The sequence below is a fragment of the Pantherophis guttatus genome, chromosome 10 (genome assembly GCF_059756535.1).
Source record: "Pantherophis guttatus breed Tessera chromosome 10, ASM5975653v1, whole genome shotgun sequence".
In the NCBI taxonomy this organism is placed as follows: domain Eukaryota; kingdom Metazoa; phylum Chordata; class Lepidosauria; order Squamata; family Colubridae; genus Pantherophis; species Pantherophis guttatus.
In genome coordinates this window covers 13,968,069-13,984,142 of record NC_142072.1, presented here as the reverse complement: position 1 = coordinate 13,984,142, position 16,074 = coordinate 13,968,069, and the positions used below count along the sequence as shown (strand labels likewise).

Genomic DNA, 16,074 nt, shown 5'->3' with positions numbered 1-16,074 from the left:
GCGGTGTGTGGTTTTTAAATACAGGGAAAAGCTGCCGCGTAACTCTCAGGAAATACATACGTGTAATGAGTTCCGTATCTGGGGCCCCTGACATGACCCAATCCCTGACAACCAGGAGTAGGGCATACTTGTCCTGCTGGCGTTGATGCTGCATTGGAAGTCCCTAGAAAAACAAAGCCAGTTCAGGAGTAAACCTTGTTTCCGTCTTTTTCCAAATTACAAGATCCGGGGATGTGGGGTGGGAGGGAAGGAACCCCCCTCCCCAATGTTATTTCTCCTCTTACCTGGTGGGAGTTGCAAGGCATGTCCAGTTTTGGCACACCAGCCCATGGGATGAATATCTGGACTGTCAGCATCAACCCAGAAATCAAAGGCATGATCCCAACCATCGAAGTGCACCTTAATAAAGAAGATTAAAAAGGGATCACTACTATAGGTAATACAACCATTTGTTTAGTGACAGTTTGAAGTTACAATGGCACCAAAAAAGGAAAAAAAAAGGAATTTATGACCGTTTTTTCACACTTAGGGCCGTTGCAGCATCCCTACAGTCCCATGATCAAAATTCAGACACTTGGCCACCAACTCATATTTATGACGGTTGCAGTGACCTTTTGCGGACTCCTGATTGGCAAAGTCAATGGGGAAGTCAGATTCATTTAAGAACCGTGTTACTGACTTAACAACTGCAGTGATTCACTTAACTGTGGCGAGAAAAGTCGTAAAACGGGGCAAAGCTCATTTAACAACTGTCTCACTTAGCAACAGAAATTTGGGGCTCAATTGTGATCGTAAGCCGAGGACTACCTATAACTCGCATTTATACTCATGATTTTTTTGGAATTGAACCTAATCCAGTTTTCTGGCAGCTGAATAAAGAGTCCAACTACTATGTAACACAGGAAGATTCCTTGTCAGGGTTCTAAGTAACACCCCCAATGAAAGAAGACTCCGAGGCTAGAAGTTCCTCAAAGTTCCATTTTATTAGAGATGTCATATTGGCACATCTGGGAAAACCTGAATATGAAAGCTTCCAGGTTTTCCCCACCCAACCACCCAAAAGAAAGTCCAAGTCCCTGCCCAACACCCACAAGTCTATCACATGGTCCAATCAAGCACCATCCCAATTGGAGATGCCTCCCAGTCACACCACTCCAGGTGCAGGGCAGGATATCCTTGACTCCCAGAGAAAATAATGTTATTATGGCTAGATATCTCCTAACTCCATACAATTTCCCCCCTCTCAGTTTCCCACAGCACTAAATGTGACAACACTGAAGATCCAAAGTAAAAGATGGCTTCCAGGACTGACATTCCTATTATACTGTAGGTCCATCTAACTCAGTATTGTCTCTGCTGGCTCCAGACTAATCTACCTGGAAGATCCATATATGACTTTGACAATCAATCAAAGAACAGAAGTAGCTCTTTAGATTACGAGATTTAGCCTTTAGATCACTACAGTTCCATGCCTCCAGATTCTATGGTAGAAAGTTTTTTTTCCTCTGGCACTGAATCTCATGGCATAAAAATTGTCAGGCATGAAAAACAAGATGCTCACGTGAAGAGTTCAATTAACTACTTTATTGCTCAATGCCTATTTCACAGGAATCTTCCCAGACTGGCAATTTGCACCTGGGGCAGACTAGATAAGGTTCAATGGCATTCAAGGGGGACTGGATTTGCCTTTATGTGCCTACGTAATGATTCCAGACTAATTCCCTGCTTGATTACTGGCCCCACCCTGGCTCAGCAACAGAAATAAACCCAACTTTAAATTCCTTGGAGAACAAAGCCAAAGCAAATTCTACTTTCTTTTCCAGTTCTCAGCCCCCCCACCAGGGGTGAAATCCAGCAGGTTCTGGAGAACCGGTAGCGGAAATTTTGAGTAGTTCGGAGAACCAGCAAATACCACCTCTGGCTGGCCCCAGAGTGGGTGGGAATGGAGATTTTGCAGTATCCTTCCCCCAGGAGTGGGGAGGGAATGGGGATTTTGCAGTATCCTTCCCCTGGAATGGGGTAGGAATGGAGATTTTGCAGTATCCTTCCCCTGCCACACCCACCAAGCCACGCCCACAGAACTGGTAGTAAAAAAATTTGGATTTCACCACTGCCCCCCCCCCACTCCCCAAATAAAGGAGGCTGACTGGCTTTGGTTTTGCAGCTCACCTTCACCTGAAGAATGAAAGTAAAACCAGGTTTCACTTTCCAATTATTAGGAGATTTTTATGAGATTCACTGCTGCTATTTGTTTACATACCTTGACACGATGGTCATCCTTTTCAGTTATGGTTGCCACTCTAATTAGCATGGGGTTTCTTCGATCTACCGCTTCTAGTTTCATGTTACTCTGAAATCCATGAGCTGGACGCTATAAAATAAATTATATATGAAGTCAGAGGCAACTAAGGACGATACCTATATCATTTAAAGGGCATATTTGAAGACTCCATTACATCATATCCTGGCATTAATGGAACAAGACGGGAGCAGTGCCCCACCTCCCCATCACACGTCTTAAGAAAAGATTGAAAATGTCTATTTTTCTGCTTTAATTTAACTGTAATTTGCGGTTACATGCAACTGGACCGATTTGTGAATACGGCGATTCAATTCTCATTTTTTTTGTATGTCACAACAAATTAGCTTGTTCAATTGCGGAAACCGGTGCTTCCAACTTTCTCTTCTGGCAAGCGTGTTACATTAGTAACAGGCACTTAAGGCCAAGATTGCCACCTAATTTATCTAGATATTTTCGAATGCGATAGGGGAAATTGATAACAATGATGACAATCCTAATCAAAATAAATGTGCCCCGACCATGGGTTAGGAGAGAGTACAAAAACGCAATTACATCATTCGGTGATACAGTTCATTCAATGTAAAAACAAAACAAAAACAGAAAAACAGAAAAGCTTTTGACCAACCAGTTTAAATGCTCTTGCTGGTGCTGCCTGAGAACCAGTTTCTTCCAAGTATTTCTCCCATGAGAAGCTTTTGAAATCTTTGTATTCTGTAAAGAGATTTCAGACGATGATCCTCAGTTTACACCTACCCTTGCAAGATCAATTAATTATTGAATGGCTGTGATAAGAACTGAGCTTCTGAGATCACATGCCTAGGTTATGAGTGGCTTGGGTTAGTTTAATTGAATTGTGGCCGTAGAGCAGAACAACTTAAGCAGTAAAATAACGTCATAAAAACACATTCATTATGCGATTGTTCACTTGTCTGTAATTATGGTAAGCTTCCACTTTGCAACTACCCAAATGAACCTTGCGTTCAAATATACTCTCCCCCCCACTAAGCTTCCCCATGCCTCTCTTTTTCTGGCAAACCATTCGCTTGTCACTGCATCTGCAACGGAGACTGATCGTTCATATTTCCTCCTAAATCAGAATTACAACCAAAGCTATAAATTATGATTTGTCGGGAGAGAAATAGAGTGTGAGGTAAAAAAGAGAGTAAGAGGGGAAAATAAGAACACAAATCAATTCCAATTCTGATGTGGAGAGGCCATCGCACAGGTTCGCCTGGTGCGCCAGTTGCGCCCTTTCCTGGACCGAGATGACCTTCGCACTGTCACTCATGCCCTGGTTACTTCCCGCTTGGATTACTGCAATTCCCTCTACATGGGCCTGCCCCTGAGATGCACCCAGAGACTCCAGCTGATATATTTTGTAAATAAACAAACAACAAATTATAGTAACAATAGAGTGGCATGGGGGCTGGGGTGGCATGAGGGCTCAGCAGTTAAGATGCTGGGCCTGTCAGCTGAAAGCTGGCAGTCCAGGTTTGACACCCGAGTGCCACATGTCAGAGTGAGCTCCCGTCCTCGCTCCAGCTCCTGCCAACCTAGCAGTTCGAAAGCACAGAAATGCGAGTTGATAAATAGGTACCACTTCAGTGGGAAGGTAACAGCACTCCGCGATGACATGCTGGCCACATGATCATGGAAATGTCTTCAGATAGTGCTGGCTCAGAATGGCCTTGAAAAGGAGATGAGCACCATGCCTTAGAGTCGGCAACAACTAGCGAAGTAAAATCAGGAAAATCTTTTTTTTTTTTTTTAGTAGTAGGAACGTGAAACGTAAGATTCGATGGGAGTCGGATGGCCTTTAAATTGCATCAACCAATCAATCAACCAAGCAACCAATAAATCAGCATCAACATAGCAACGTTCAATACGGTGAAAGATGAAATGAATCAATGGGATATTGACTTTTAGACATCAGCAAATTGAAATGGACTGGAATCGGACACTCTCCATTAAAAAGATCATTTACTACTCAGGGCATGAAAAAACAAAAGAGGAAGGGTATCTCAAGGACACTATTTGGGTACAGTGTCTTCAGTGCTTCTATAATATCTCACTGACTTCACGGTAGTGAATCTTTGATCCAATTATTTTCCAAGTTTATGCTTCACCCACTGAAGCAGAAGAGTTTGTTGATAGGTTTTATAATCAAGTTCAATCTGAAATTGACAGAACATGCAAGATATTTATTTGATTTTTATCCTGCGTTTATTACTTTATAGGTAAGTCAAGAAGCTGAAACCAGTGGTGGGATTAAATTTTTTTTAGTACCGGTTCTGTGGGCGTGGCTTGGTGGGCGTGGCATGGCTTGGTGGGCATGGCAGGGGAAGGATACTGTAAAATCTCCATTCCCTCTCCACTCCAGGGGAAGGTTACTGCAAAATCCCCATTTCCTCCCAATCAGCTGGGACTCGGGAGGCAGAGAATAGATGTGGCGGGGCCAGTCAAAGGTGGTATTTACCGGTTCTCCAAACTACTCAATATTTCCGCTACTGGTTCTCCAGAACTGGTCAGAACCTGCTGAATACCACCTCTGAGCTGAACGTTCATAATACTTCTCCCTCCTTCTATTTTCCTTATAACAACAACCCTGTTATGATGCATCGCTTGTGGTTGGAGGCTGGAATGCTAAACTGAGAAAAAGTAAGGAGAAAAATATATTTAGAGAATGTGCCTGGGAAATGGAAATGAAACAGGAGAATCTACCCGTTTCTGCCAAGCCAATGATTTATTCATTGCTAATAGCTTTCAAACAACCAAAAGAATACAGAGAATAAAATTGACTACCATATAGATACAAGCAGGTGGAAAAAATTTACAAAGATTCAGTTCAGGAGCTGACTGTGGAACAGATCACACTCTGCTCATTTGCAAATTCTAAGTCAAGTTAAAGTGGAAGAAGAAAGCTAGCTTCCACAATATGATCTGGAATTAACATTTTCAAGGAAAACATCAGGAATTACTTTTATAGAAAACCACAGGAACTCAGTGAGTGGAAACCAGAACAAATGTGGCATGAAATCAAACAGTAAGAGATCAAGAAACAGAAAAAAAAAAGCAGACTCAGAACCAAAGAGAAGAAAGAGAAATATCTTAGGAAGGAACTGAAAGAATTTCAAAGAGCTGTTAGAAGAGACTAGAAGAATATAATGACATTTGTAAAGATATGAAAGATGGAAACAGACATGGAAAATCAAGGAAAATGTTCCAAAAGATTTCTGAACTCAAGAAGACGTTGCAAGCGTGAAGTTCAAAGCTGCCAATGGACTGATAGTAACTGACTGAAAGAAGATCAAAGATGGAAGAAGCATACCAAAATTCTATACAATCAAATAGCAGCATCTAAGATATCTTGGAAGGTATTCCCTATTTACAAGAGCCTGTATTAGTTGTTTAAACTAATTCTTCAGACATGTCTGACTCTTGATGACTTTATTTAATTTATACCCTATAATTTATAGGAAGTGTTCTCCGTCCTATCCTGTCAAGCATAGCTTCTTTCAGTTATTGGATGTTCATCATTGTGTCAGCTTTGAAGGTATCAAGCCAGCGTGCTCTATGCTCACCCTTTCTTCTAGATCCACTAACCATTCCTAGCATCATTCTAGTATAGATGAAGTGAGATTAGCACTCCAGTCATTACCAAGCCAGATGACTACAGGAATTGATGGAATATCTACAAAAATATGGCAAGCAACAAAGTAAGAATCAATTGAGGTTCTAACCAAACTGTGCCAGTAAATCTGAAGAACAACGGAAGAAGTCAATCTTTCTCTTTTATTAATGTCCTGCTCTTTTGAAGAAAATATTCAGGTCCTGCATTCTCCTTGTATGATACTTTTGTTAATCAATTTCTGCTGAAACTCCCAATTTTTTCAGCCAAATTTTGTCTAGCACTCCAAGGATTCAGAATTTGGTTGGGACACATGGTTTCTAAAAATATCTGTAGAACATGTGCAACAAGTAAGTAGGACTTCCTCAGTGTAAGCAGAGTGACTGAAATATAACGTAATTCCGTTGCAGCTGATAAATTCCTTGCAGATACTATCACAGTAGCTGAAAATGATGTGCTTTTAACCTACCGGCTGGTGTGGTTAAGAGAGTTCCAGTTTCTTGGCAGTAACCAACAGGTCGAATATATGGACTGCTTGCATCACACCTGCACCAAAGGTATATATATACATGATGAAATACATCTATGCAAACCTTGCCTAATGTTTCTATGTTGAACATTAATCTCAAGGATGCAATAGGGTAGGCCAATGGCATCTCTTTTGTAAGCCTTCAAGACCCGTAAAAGGTAATCCAGAATGAGAATGATTTTTTTTTTTTTGTATTTATGAAATAAAGGGAGCTTCAACAAGCTCTAACTGAAAATTTGACTTCCAGAAAGTTAAAACACCCATTTTACCCTTTATTGTCCAAAACATCTGTCAGACAGACTCTTGAGTCAATTTAAGTTGTATATGGGGTCCTTGGTGAGCTTGGTAGTTTTCTTGCAATGCATCAGTGCACTGATGATGTAACCTAGTTTGGTAATGAAATGTCTGCACGAAAAGCATCAAGCTCAGAGAGCACCAAGGACCTCACAGTTCAACTTTGAGCTACAAATATTCTCTTCTAATTGCATATTCCTGTATTATCTCATACATGGTAAGCTATATGGTTTGAATTTATAATTCTACATTATACCAAACTAAATTTAGATTTTAATTCTTTATTCATTACAATTTGTAGACAAGCTACGTGATCCAAAATATAGTTATCTGGATAGAATGCTGTACATATTTCAACATGGGTTTACAATCAGAACTTCAACAAACCGAACGGTGAATAAAGCTGGATGCAACTGAATACAGAACTGGCTCCAGAGGTTTCCCTTTCTCAAAATGATTTTACATTCTGCAGTTCCTGGATAATACCCGATTGCTCTCAACAACATAACAAATTCTTGTTCTTACCAGTAATCATAGCTTTCACCCCAGTTGTCAAAATGAACTAGCAGTCGATTATCCAACATGTCTGCAATGGTTGCCACACACATGAGGGAAGGATTCTTTTTGTCTACTGCCTCTAACTTCATGCCCACCCGAAAACCAGAAGGTGTGACTGGCTATAGGAGAAAACAGAGAGAGAGAAAAAAACCCATTGCCATTAGAAGCATTTAAGTCTGCATTGAGTTGAAGAAAATCTGGTTTTACTGCTGGATTCTAAATCAAAAAAGGACATGTTTGATTTTGGCTTAATAGGCTGTGAGACTTGTGCTTTCTTTAAGAAATCATAATTTGAACTATTGGTTTCATGAGATGTGCGACCTTGATCGCAAGTCTTCCCTAAAGCTGTAAAACTCTGAGTGCAAAATTTAAAAACCTCTTTTTTATTCACTGAAATCTAAAGGATTGGCTCAGGTGGTATATGAGTGAACAAATGTGGCTTACTTGACAAGAGTAGAATCCAAAGGAACCAAAATACCTGGAAAAACACTGGATGTGCAACTAGAAAAAGATACTCAGGTGAGCAGCAGGAACATGAATCAATAAATGTTTTCAGCTCAAACACTGAACAAATGCCGGAGGTTCTGCGAACAGGGTTAACACAGGAGATAAAAAGCCAGCTACTCTGTGCCAGCTGTGCTTAGCTAATTTATTCCTCTGCTCAGATAAATACAAATCAATAAACTCAGAATTCTAAACAAACAAATACAGGCAATAAACTCTGAATTCTAAATATATGAGAAATAATAGTTCCTATTTTATTTTGCTTCCTTCTTTCTCTGCGGTTTTGTTCCAATTCTAAGTATTAGCCAAAGGAACCTTGATACCTTCTGTAGAAAGGACTTGAAAGAGACAACTAAGAAACTGGTGTTGTTACTCACTGTGTTTAGGATCTTGAAAAGATTTTTGGGGGCAGCCTGAGATTTGCAAGTCTTCAAATACGAAGCCCAGTTAAATTCCCCATCTTTGTAACCTAGGCAAAGAAAGAAAAAAGAAAAATGATTTTTTGATTTAAAAAAACAGCCTGTGGCGTACCACAGCCTGAGTTCTCAGAATTAGAAACAGTATGGGAAGCATTTGAAATTTGTGTGATAGCTGTTTTTGTGGAACAATTAAGGTCTCTAGGCTTTTACAAATATTTCTCCTTTCTCTTTTCTTGTGTTTTAAATACAATAGTGCAGTTGTGAGTCATTAATCTGAAAATTCGGAACTCCGTATGAAACAAAATAGGTACTGAATTAATTTGTTAAATTATGTATCACTGAAAGAATTTCCAATTATTTAACATTTCTAATGCTCAACTTTAATGGAAAAACATGCATTACTTCTTAAGTAACAATGTGAATACATGCAAGCTTTTTCCTATTAGATTCTCCATTATATAGTCCTCAGAACAAAACAAAAGATCCTAATTGTTTATTTTCATGATAGCACAAATCCAGCTGAGTGACCTTGGGCCAGTCCCTCTCTCTCAACCTTAGGAGCAGGCAATGGCAAATCATTCCCCAAAATCCTGCCAAGAAAATTGTAGGGACTAGTTCAGGCAATCACCAGCAGTCAACACTGATTCGAAGACACACATAGTAGTAGAAAAATGTAGTTAATCTTTCATGAAAAATCTATACTTTGTGGCTATTATGCAAACTGGGTGTCAGGATCAATCTCACTTCTTTCCTTTTTAACTAAGTCAGTGATTTAACATGAGATTAGTCTTTTGATTAAAGCTAGGACTTGGTTCAAGCATTATTAGTCTAAACTAAGTTTCTCAGAAACAAGCCTTGATCAGATTGTAGTTCAAAAAGAGCAGAGCTCCCAGTTTGTAGAAAATGGGAATACACTGTTCTTTGGGAAAAAGGAGCAGACGTGTCCACTCCCTTCATCACAACTTGGAGAAGAGGGGGAAGGAAAAGAATTTAAGGTCTCTAAATAAAGTTGCACTTCAAGATGATCAACCTAGAAATAACTGTTTCTCCTGAAAAATTTCACTTACAAGAGGCTCTGTAGTCCAAATACTACAGTCCAAAGTCCCATCTCTGATTAGAATGCTTATAAAGGTAGGTAGGTAGGTAGGTAGGTAGGTAGGTAAGTAGGTAGATAGAGATAGATAGATAGATAGATAGATAGACAGACAGACAGACAGACAGACAGACAGACAGACAGACGGATATACTGATAGGTAGATAGATATACATATATGTAGGTCTTTGGTTATTCGGGTTTTCTCCCACGTGAAATTGGAAGTGTCTTGGCGACGTTTCGACAAAGTCTCATTCGTCATCTTCAGGCTGGTGTTTTCGGCTTCGTGCTTCTAGGAGCAATGTGTGATCGCAGAATCACGAAGCACAAAGAAGCACAAAGCCGAAAATACCAGCCTGAAGATGATGAATGAGACTTCATCGAAACGTCGCCAAGACACTTCCAATTTCACGCGGGAGAAAACCCCGAATAACCAAAGACCTACATACAAACACCCGTGAAAACCTCAGAAAACATATACATATATTCATATACATACACACACACATACATACATACATAAATATACGCATATGCATACACTACACACACACCTCTACCTTTAGGAGGGAGCAGCTTGTGACCTGTTTTTTCACACCAGCCAACAGGATGGATATCTGTTGAATCAGCATTAACCCAGAAATCATAAAACTCTGAATAACCATCAAAATGTAATCGCATTCGGTACCCCTGCACCTACAACCGACCACAAAGGTAAGATTGTTACCACTTTTGCAAAACACACAAAAAAGCCTGCTTTTAAAAATTATGCTCCTATTTCATTTTCAACACGATTAACTTTTAACAGTGGATGCATTAATTGTATTAATTTATTGGTGGTGCTACAGTTCACAGACACCGTTTTTACACCCTTTACTTAGTAGAACTCAAGCATATACAATGAAAGTAACAGTGGAGTTGTCAGCTTTGGAAGCCATATTAGGCCGGAAGCTTCCATACTGCCACCTTCTCGTGTGTGGGAAAGTAGGAGGGGGGATTTAGTAGAGGGGAAGAATAGCATTCTTCCTGTCGGTCAAGGTCAGGCCGATCCTGCATCTGGAGAAGGAGTGGTTGGAATGACGTCTCAAGATGGGACAGATAGTGATTGGAGCCTGTGATCGACTGAGGAGTGAGGGGATGGTTTTGGGGGTTTTGAATTACTGAGGGAAAACCCGGACCTCTCAGATTCAGGTTTTCCCAGATGTGCCAGTTTACCTATTCTAGTAAATAGAACTTTGAAAAATGTTTGCTTCAGAGTTTTACTTTCTGTAGGGGGTTTTCTGGAACGCTGACAGAAGTTTCTGCTTGGCACAAGCTGATATTAAAATACATACACAAGAACTGTATAAAAAGCCAATTAAAGATGCTCAGATTGTTAGTTTTATCTGTCAATCTTTTCAGGCTACCAATATCTTTTTTTTGAGGATGAAAAATATTCAGTTCATTTATCAATGTATAGCAACACTGCCAATAGAGTATATTAATTTTTTTAAAAAAGCATTCCTTAAGCCAGTAGGCATTGCATTAACTTCAGCCAGAATTAATTAACTGATCACCGACATGCTTTTCATCTGTCTTCCAGTTATTTTCTTCGTTATTTTAAAAAGTCAGACCAGTACCTCAGCAACAGAAAGAACACAAAATAAAGATGGATGTTCAGGGTCCAGTCCTTCAAGCTTCATTCCAACTTTAAATCCATTTTTGTTTTGTGGAAAGGATTGAAACTACGGTAGAAAGAAATAAAATATTATTGTAGACTTAACAAACTTCTTGTTGCCAGGTAAATGTGCGGAAAATAAAAAAAAATGAAGCAGGAATATCAAAAGTGTACAGTATTCCTTTTCTATAATTAAGGTTTAACTGACATTTTAAAAAATGTTTTCTTGTTTTTTTTATGTGAGAGTAAGCTGTTTATAGAAATGAAGAACTACTAAAGTTTAATTATCAGTTAGTGCAGTGTTTGAATTGACAGACTTGTGCTTCTAGTCTAAAATGATGCCTTAATGACAATCCATGGAATGTTCATTTCTTAACTGGTAAAAACACAGAGTGCTGTTATGATACAATTATGACGTACAACCACAATTGAGCTCAACTTTTCTGTTGCTGAACAAGACAGTTGTTAAATGAATTTTGCCCCCATTTCATGACCTTTCTTGCCACAGTTCTTAAGTGAATCATTGCAGCTGTCAAGTTAGTAACACGGTTGTTAAGTGAATCTGGCTCCCTCATTGACTTTGCTTGTCAGAAGGCCGCAAAAGGGATCACGTGATTTTGGGACACAGCAACGGTCGTAAATGTGAACCAGTTCACAATCATTTGAATTTTGATCATGTGACCACAAGGATGCTTCAATGGTATTAAGTGTGAAAAAGGGTCATAAGTCCTTTTTTCAGTACTGTTGTTAACTTCAAATGGTCAATAAATGAATGTTTATAAGTCGAGGACTACCTTATACTCTGAGACTGCTACACTCCAGAGATGGAAATAAATCTAAGAAGTTAAATAGAAAAGGGGGAAATGGAGGCAAATTGCTATGATGTTAAATTTGACACTTATACACTTGGATACCCTAACAATGGCTTCATATCCTAAATTTTAGTTAGCTCACACCATGATATAATATAGTGTCTGAACTAAATTACTGAATCTGACCTGGAGAAGCATCAGAACAAGAGACAGTATTATACTGAAATTTGGACTCAGGCAAACATTAAATAAAATGCTGACAGCTGAAAGACTTTTTAAAATCTTGCTCATTTGTTTATTTGTTTATTTGTTCGTTCATTCATTCATTCATTCATTCATTCATTCATTCATTCATTCATTCATTCAATTTATGTGCTGCCCATCTCACTATCAAGTGACTCTGGACGGCTTACAATGTCATAAAATAGCAATATAAGAAAGATAAAAAATGTTTTTGAAAATTCCTCTAAGAAGCTGAGCTTTACATACAAAAACTGGCAGTAAAATATGGTTCAAATCAAGATTCTTCCCAATGCTGCATTTTCTATTATCTCCATTTTATTTGAAGAAATTGAAATAACTTAGCATGGACGGGAAGGATGCTATGTTCACAATTTCTATGATTTGGTTTTGCGCATATTGTTAGATATGGCAATTGGCTGCTACTTGTACCCTCACTTGTAATGATTACTTTTTAATAAGATAATCTACAACATGCTAAAAGTCAAGGACCAATTAATGTCAGCACTATGCTAATTACCAAAGCTGAAAACTAGCTTTACACAGTTGCTGGCTGAGATATGATCCTGGTGTTGAGCAATTTCATAGACACAAATTAAAACAGGGGTTGTGGGTAAAAATTAAACGTGAAGATTAAAATGGTGAATTCACATACTATCCTTTTAACAAGCAAGATGCACAATAAAGCACACACACACACCCCAGCTTGCACTCAATCCCTTTCCAGGCAAAAACTGATAAGAGGTTTGTCTTGTTCCTTCCTTCTGATGCCCACCATTTCCTCCCAACAAGAAACCTTGACCCTAGTTGCAACTTCTCTCTACTGAACTCAAAGTAAATGCAGGGCGAAGATTTAATAAATCTTTATGGTTCAAGCACTCGTAAGGAGTGCAGAGATGTGTGTTCCCTGCTTGGATGCCATGAGAAAACTAGTATCTTGATGAACGTATCTTTTATTTTATGGACACTGAGAGCATATGGATCAAGACAAATTCCTTGTGTGTCCAATCACACTTGGCCAATAAAATTTTTTATTCTATTCTATCTCTCTTCTACAGGCAATTATGCAAGAGAAGGAAAGAGAATGAAGAAGGAGGTGAAGGAATACTCATCTCCACATCAACAGACCAGGGGTGAAATCCAGCAGGTTCTGGAGAACTGGTAGTGGAAATTTTGAGTAGTTCAGAGAACCGGCAAATACCACCTCCATCTGGGAATGGGAATTTTGCGTATCCTTCCCCTACCACGCCCACCAAGACACACCACGCCCACCAAGACACGCCCACAGAACAGGTAGTTAAAAAAAATGAATTTCCACACTGCAACAAACCTTATTTGGAAAGATGCAAAACCAGTGTGAAACTCCCATATAATAATAATAATAATAATAATAATAATAATAATAATAATAATAATAATAATAATAATAATAATAATAAAGACGACAAGGCTGTTTTGGGCTTCTGTAGATTTCATAGAACTATGATGGACTCAGGCTTGTTTGTCTGCAGCACTGAAGAAGTCACCTTGGTCTTATTGCTTCCAAGAAAAGAGCTCTTTAAGGGAGTAGATGTATAAGATTTCAATATCCTTAACACATTCCATCTCATTACAGGATCTGGTTCTTTAGTTTTCCCACCCACAAAAAATTCTGGTTCAAAGGCAAATGCAGAGATATTCACATGCAGGTAGTCCTTGACTTACAACCACAATTGAGTCCAACATTTCTGTTGCAAAGCAAGACCGTTGCTAAATGAGCTTTGCTCCATTTTACAACCTTTCTAGTCGCAGCTGTTAAGTGAAGCACTGTAGTTCTAATGTTAGTAATACAGTTAATTGAATCTGGCTTCCCCATTGACTTTGCTTGTCAGAGGGTCACAAAAGGTGATCACATGACCCTGGGACACTGCAACTGTCATCAATATGAGCCAATTGCCAAGCGTCTCAATTTCAATCACATGATCGTGGGGATGCTGCAACGGTTTTAAGGGTGAAAACAGCCATACATCAACTTTTTTCAGTGCCGTTGTAACTTTGAACAGTCACTAAACGAATGGTTGTAAGTCGAGGACCACCTGTGTTCAATATTCATCCACAAGAAAACACCTAGGAGATTACAAACCTCTTTGAAAAGTTTCAAGGGAGCAGCTGGCATTCGTTCTTCTTCTAAGTATGTCATCCAGTTCCAAACATTCTTCTTTGCAGGAATAGCTGAGAAATCAAACAAAGAATGAAAAAAAAAAATTGCTTCTGGGAGACAAGAGTATGAAACTACAAAGATCTGTGGAAAGAGTAACGTGGGACAAGCAACAGCACACTTGTCATAATATACTTGTGCAATTGTGTGCAATGAAAATGTACAGGATAGTTAATGCTTGCATTGTGATACAACAATGTATTTTACCATTTTGGCATTATCACATTTAAAAGTGAACACTTATGTATTGAACAGAGGATTATATATATATTTCATTCTACTCATCATGTGAATATTTGTTTGAATAGACTTAACCTTCTCATCACAATAGCTGGATAGGAGATTTCAAAAATCACAGTCCAATGCCATGATCATCCCTTCTTTTTAGGGGATTCGTGAATCTTCTCATTTATAACATTTACAACACAAACTCGTATTATATATTTACTCAGGATTCAATTCTTTGGAATGGGACTTAAAAGTAAGTAGGAATATAATACTATATCTACAATTTATATATATATTGTTATACTGCCCATTTGTAACACCTCACTCAAAAACCCAATTATCGGAAATTTTAGTTGTCTTTTTCTGTCAACAAATTCACAACCTTCCTTCTTTACAAGATTTAACTTGGACAAATATTGTAAAGTCTGTCAAATTTCTAGGAATAGCTATGGCTTGCAGAAAGCATCTGATAGCCTCTTCTCTCAGGTTTGGGGTTTTTTTTTCTGTATTTCAAATTTTGCACTTGTGTTTTATTGTTTATTTATAAACAAACAATTTTGGCAATTTGGAGGGGAGAGAGCGTAAGACTGCATATATCGTTTACTGTTCACAGAAGAGACTGCGGCCAGATGACATGAAGGGAAACGTTCTAATATTGTAGCCCTTCTAATATGGGCAGTCCTTGACTTATGACCACAATTGAGTCCAACATTTCCATTGTTAAGCAAGATAGTTGCTAAGTGCGTTTTGCTCCAATTTAGGACCTTTTGGGCCACAGTTGTTAAGTGAATCACTGCAGTTATTAACATGGTTGTTAAGTGAGTATGGCTTCCCCATTGACTTTGCTTGTCAGAAGGTCACAAAAGGGGATCACATGATCTTGGGGCACAGCAACAGTCGTAAATATATGCCAGTTGCCAAGTGTCTGAATTTTGATTACATGACTATGGGGATGCTGCAACATGCAACGGTCATAAATGTGAAAAATGGTCATAAGTCACTTTTTTCAATGTCGTAACTTCAAATGGTCACTAAATGAATGGTTGTAAGTCAAGGATTACAAGTAATACATTTCACAGACTATAAAGATAAGTGTAAAATTGATGGAATGCTCTTTGTAACATTAGTACTCTGGGTATTATTACAGAGGTTGCCAAAGTACTCAATTTATAGCAGCATTTTGCTATGGAATAGTTAAAGATCAATTTCGCACCCTTACCTTGCTTCATTGATTTTGCATTCTTGCGGTTTTTCGGATTCAATTTATTCTTTTCCTAGATAATACAAACCAGATGAAAAAACACTGACATTTTTCATATATCATCGAACATCATTTTCACTCTTTTGCAATGTTTATTTTTTGCTTAGTATTTTAAACTGCCAGCAGAAATATCGAATATAAATGAAACAAATAAACTAAATACATTGAAATACATTATCTGCCATTTAGAGCAAAATAACAATTTTAAACTTTCTAATGCAGTAGTGTTCTCTGATGGCTAAATTTCAACAGGTCAACTAATTTCTAATTTCCAGTAGTGAAATGGTGGTATGTGTTGCTTTTCAAAATCTGATTCTGCAATAATTTTTTTTCCTGATAAAAGGGTAAAGCA

General features: G+C 38.5%; 1 protein-coding gene across 4 annotated transcripts in view; it reads right to left on the bottom strand.

The window, feature by feature from the left end:
• The window catches only part of LOC117663464 (lethal(3)malignant brain tumor-like protein 3), a 54,656-nt gene that overhangs the window by 20,728 nt on the left and 17,854 nt on the right, over nucleotides 1–16,074 (bottom strand). For 2 of the 4 annotated variants that reach the window (XM_034413684.3, XM_034413683.3), the window contains exons 4-14: nucleotides 15,681–15,735; nucleotides 14,159–14,247; nucleotides 10,947–11,051; nucleotides 9,882–10,023; nucleotides 8,193–8,284; nucleotides 7,279–7,430; nucleotides 6,400–6,476; nucleotides 2,928–3,013; nucleotides 2,261–2,371; nucleotides 285–399; nucleotides 61–163 (exon numbers count right to left, since the gene is read on the bottom strand). In XM_034413684.3, coding sequence (XP_034269575.1) covers nucleotides 61–163; nucleotides 285–399; nucleotides 2,261–2,371; nucleotides 2,928–3,013; nucleotides 6,400–6,476; nucleotides 7,279–7,430; nucleotides 8,193–8,284; nucleotides 9,882–10,023; nucleotides 10,947–11,051; nucleotides 14,159–14,247; nucleotides 15,681–15,735 — 1,127 coding nt within the window. The remainder of the gene's footprint in view (nucleotides 1–60; nucleotides 164–284; nucleotides 400–2,260; nucleotides 2,372–2,927; nucleotides 3,014–6,399; nucleotides 6,477–7,278; nucleotides 7,431–8,192; nucleotides 8,285–9,881; nucleotides 10,024–10,946; nucleotides 11,052–14,158; nucleotides 14,248–15,680; nucleotides 15,736–16,074) is intronic. The other 2 variants (XM_034413685.3, XM_087876389.1) reach the window with 1 other exon arrangement.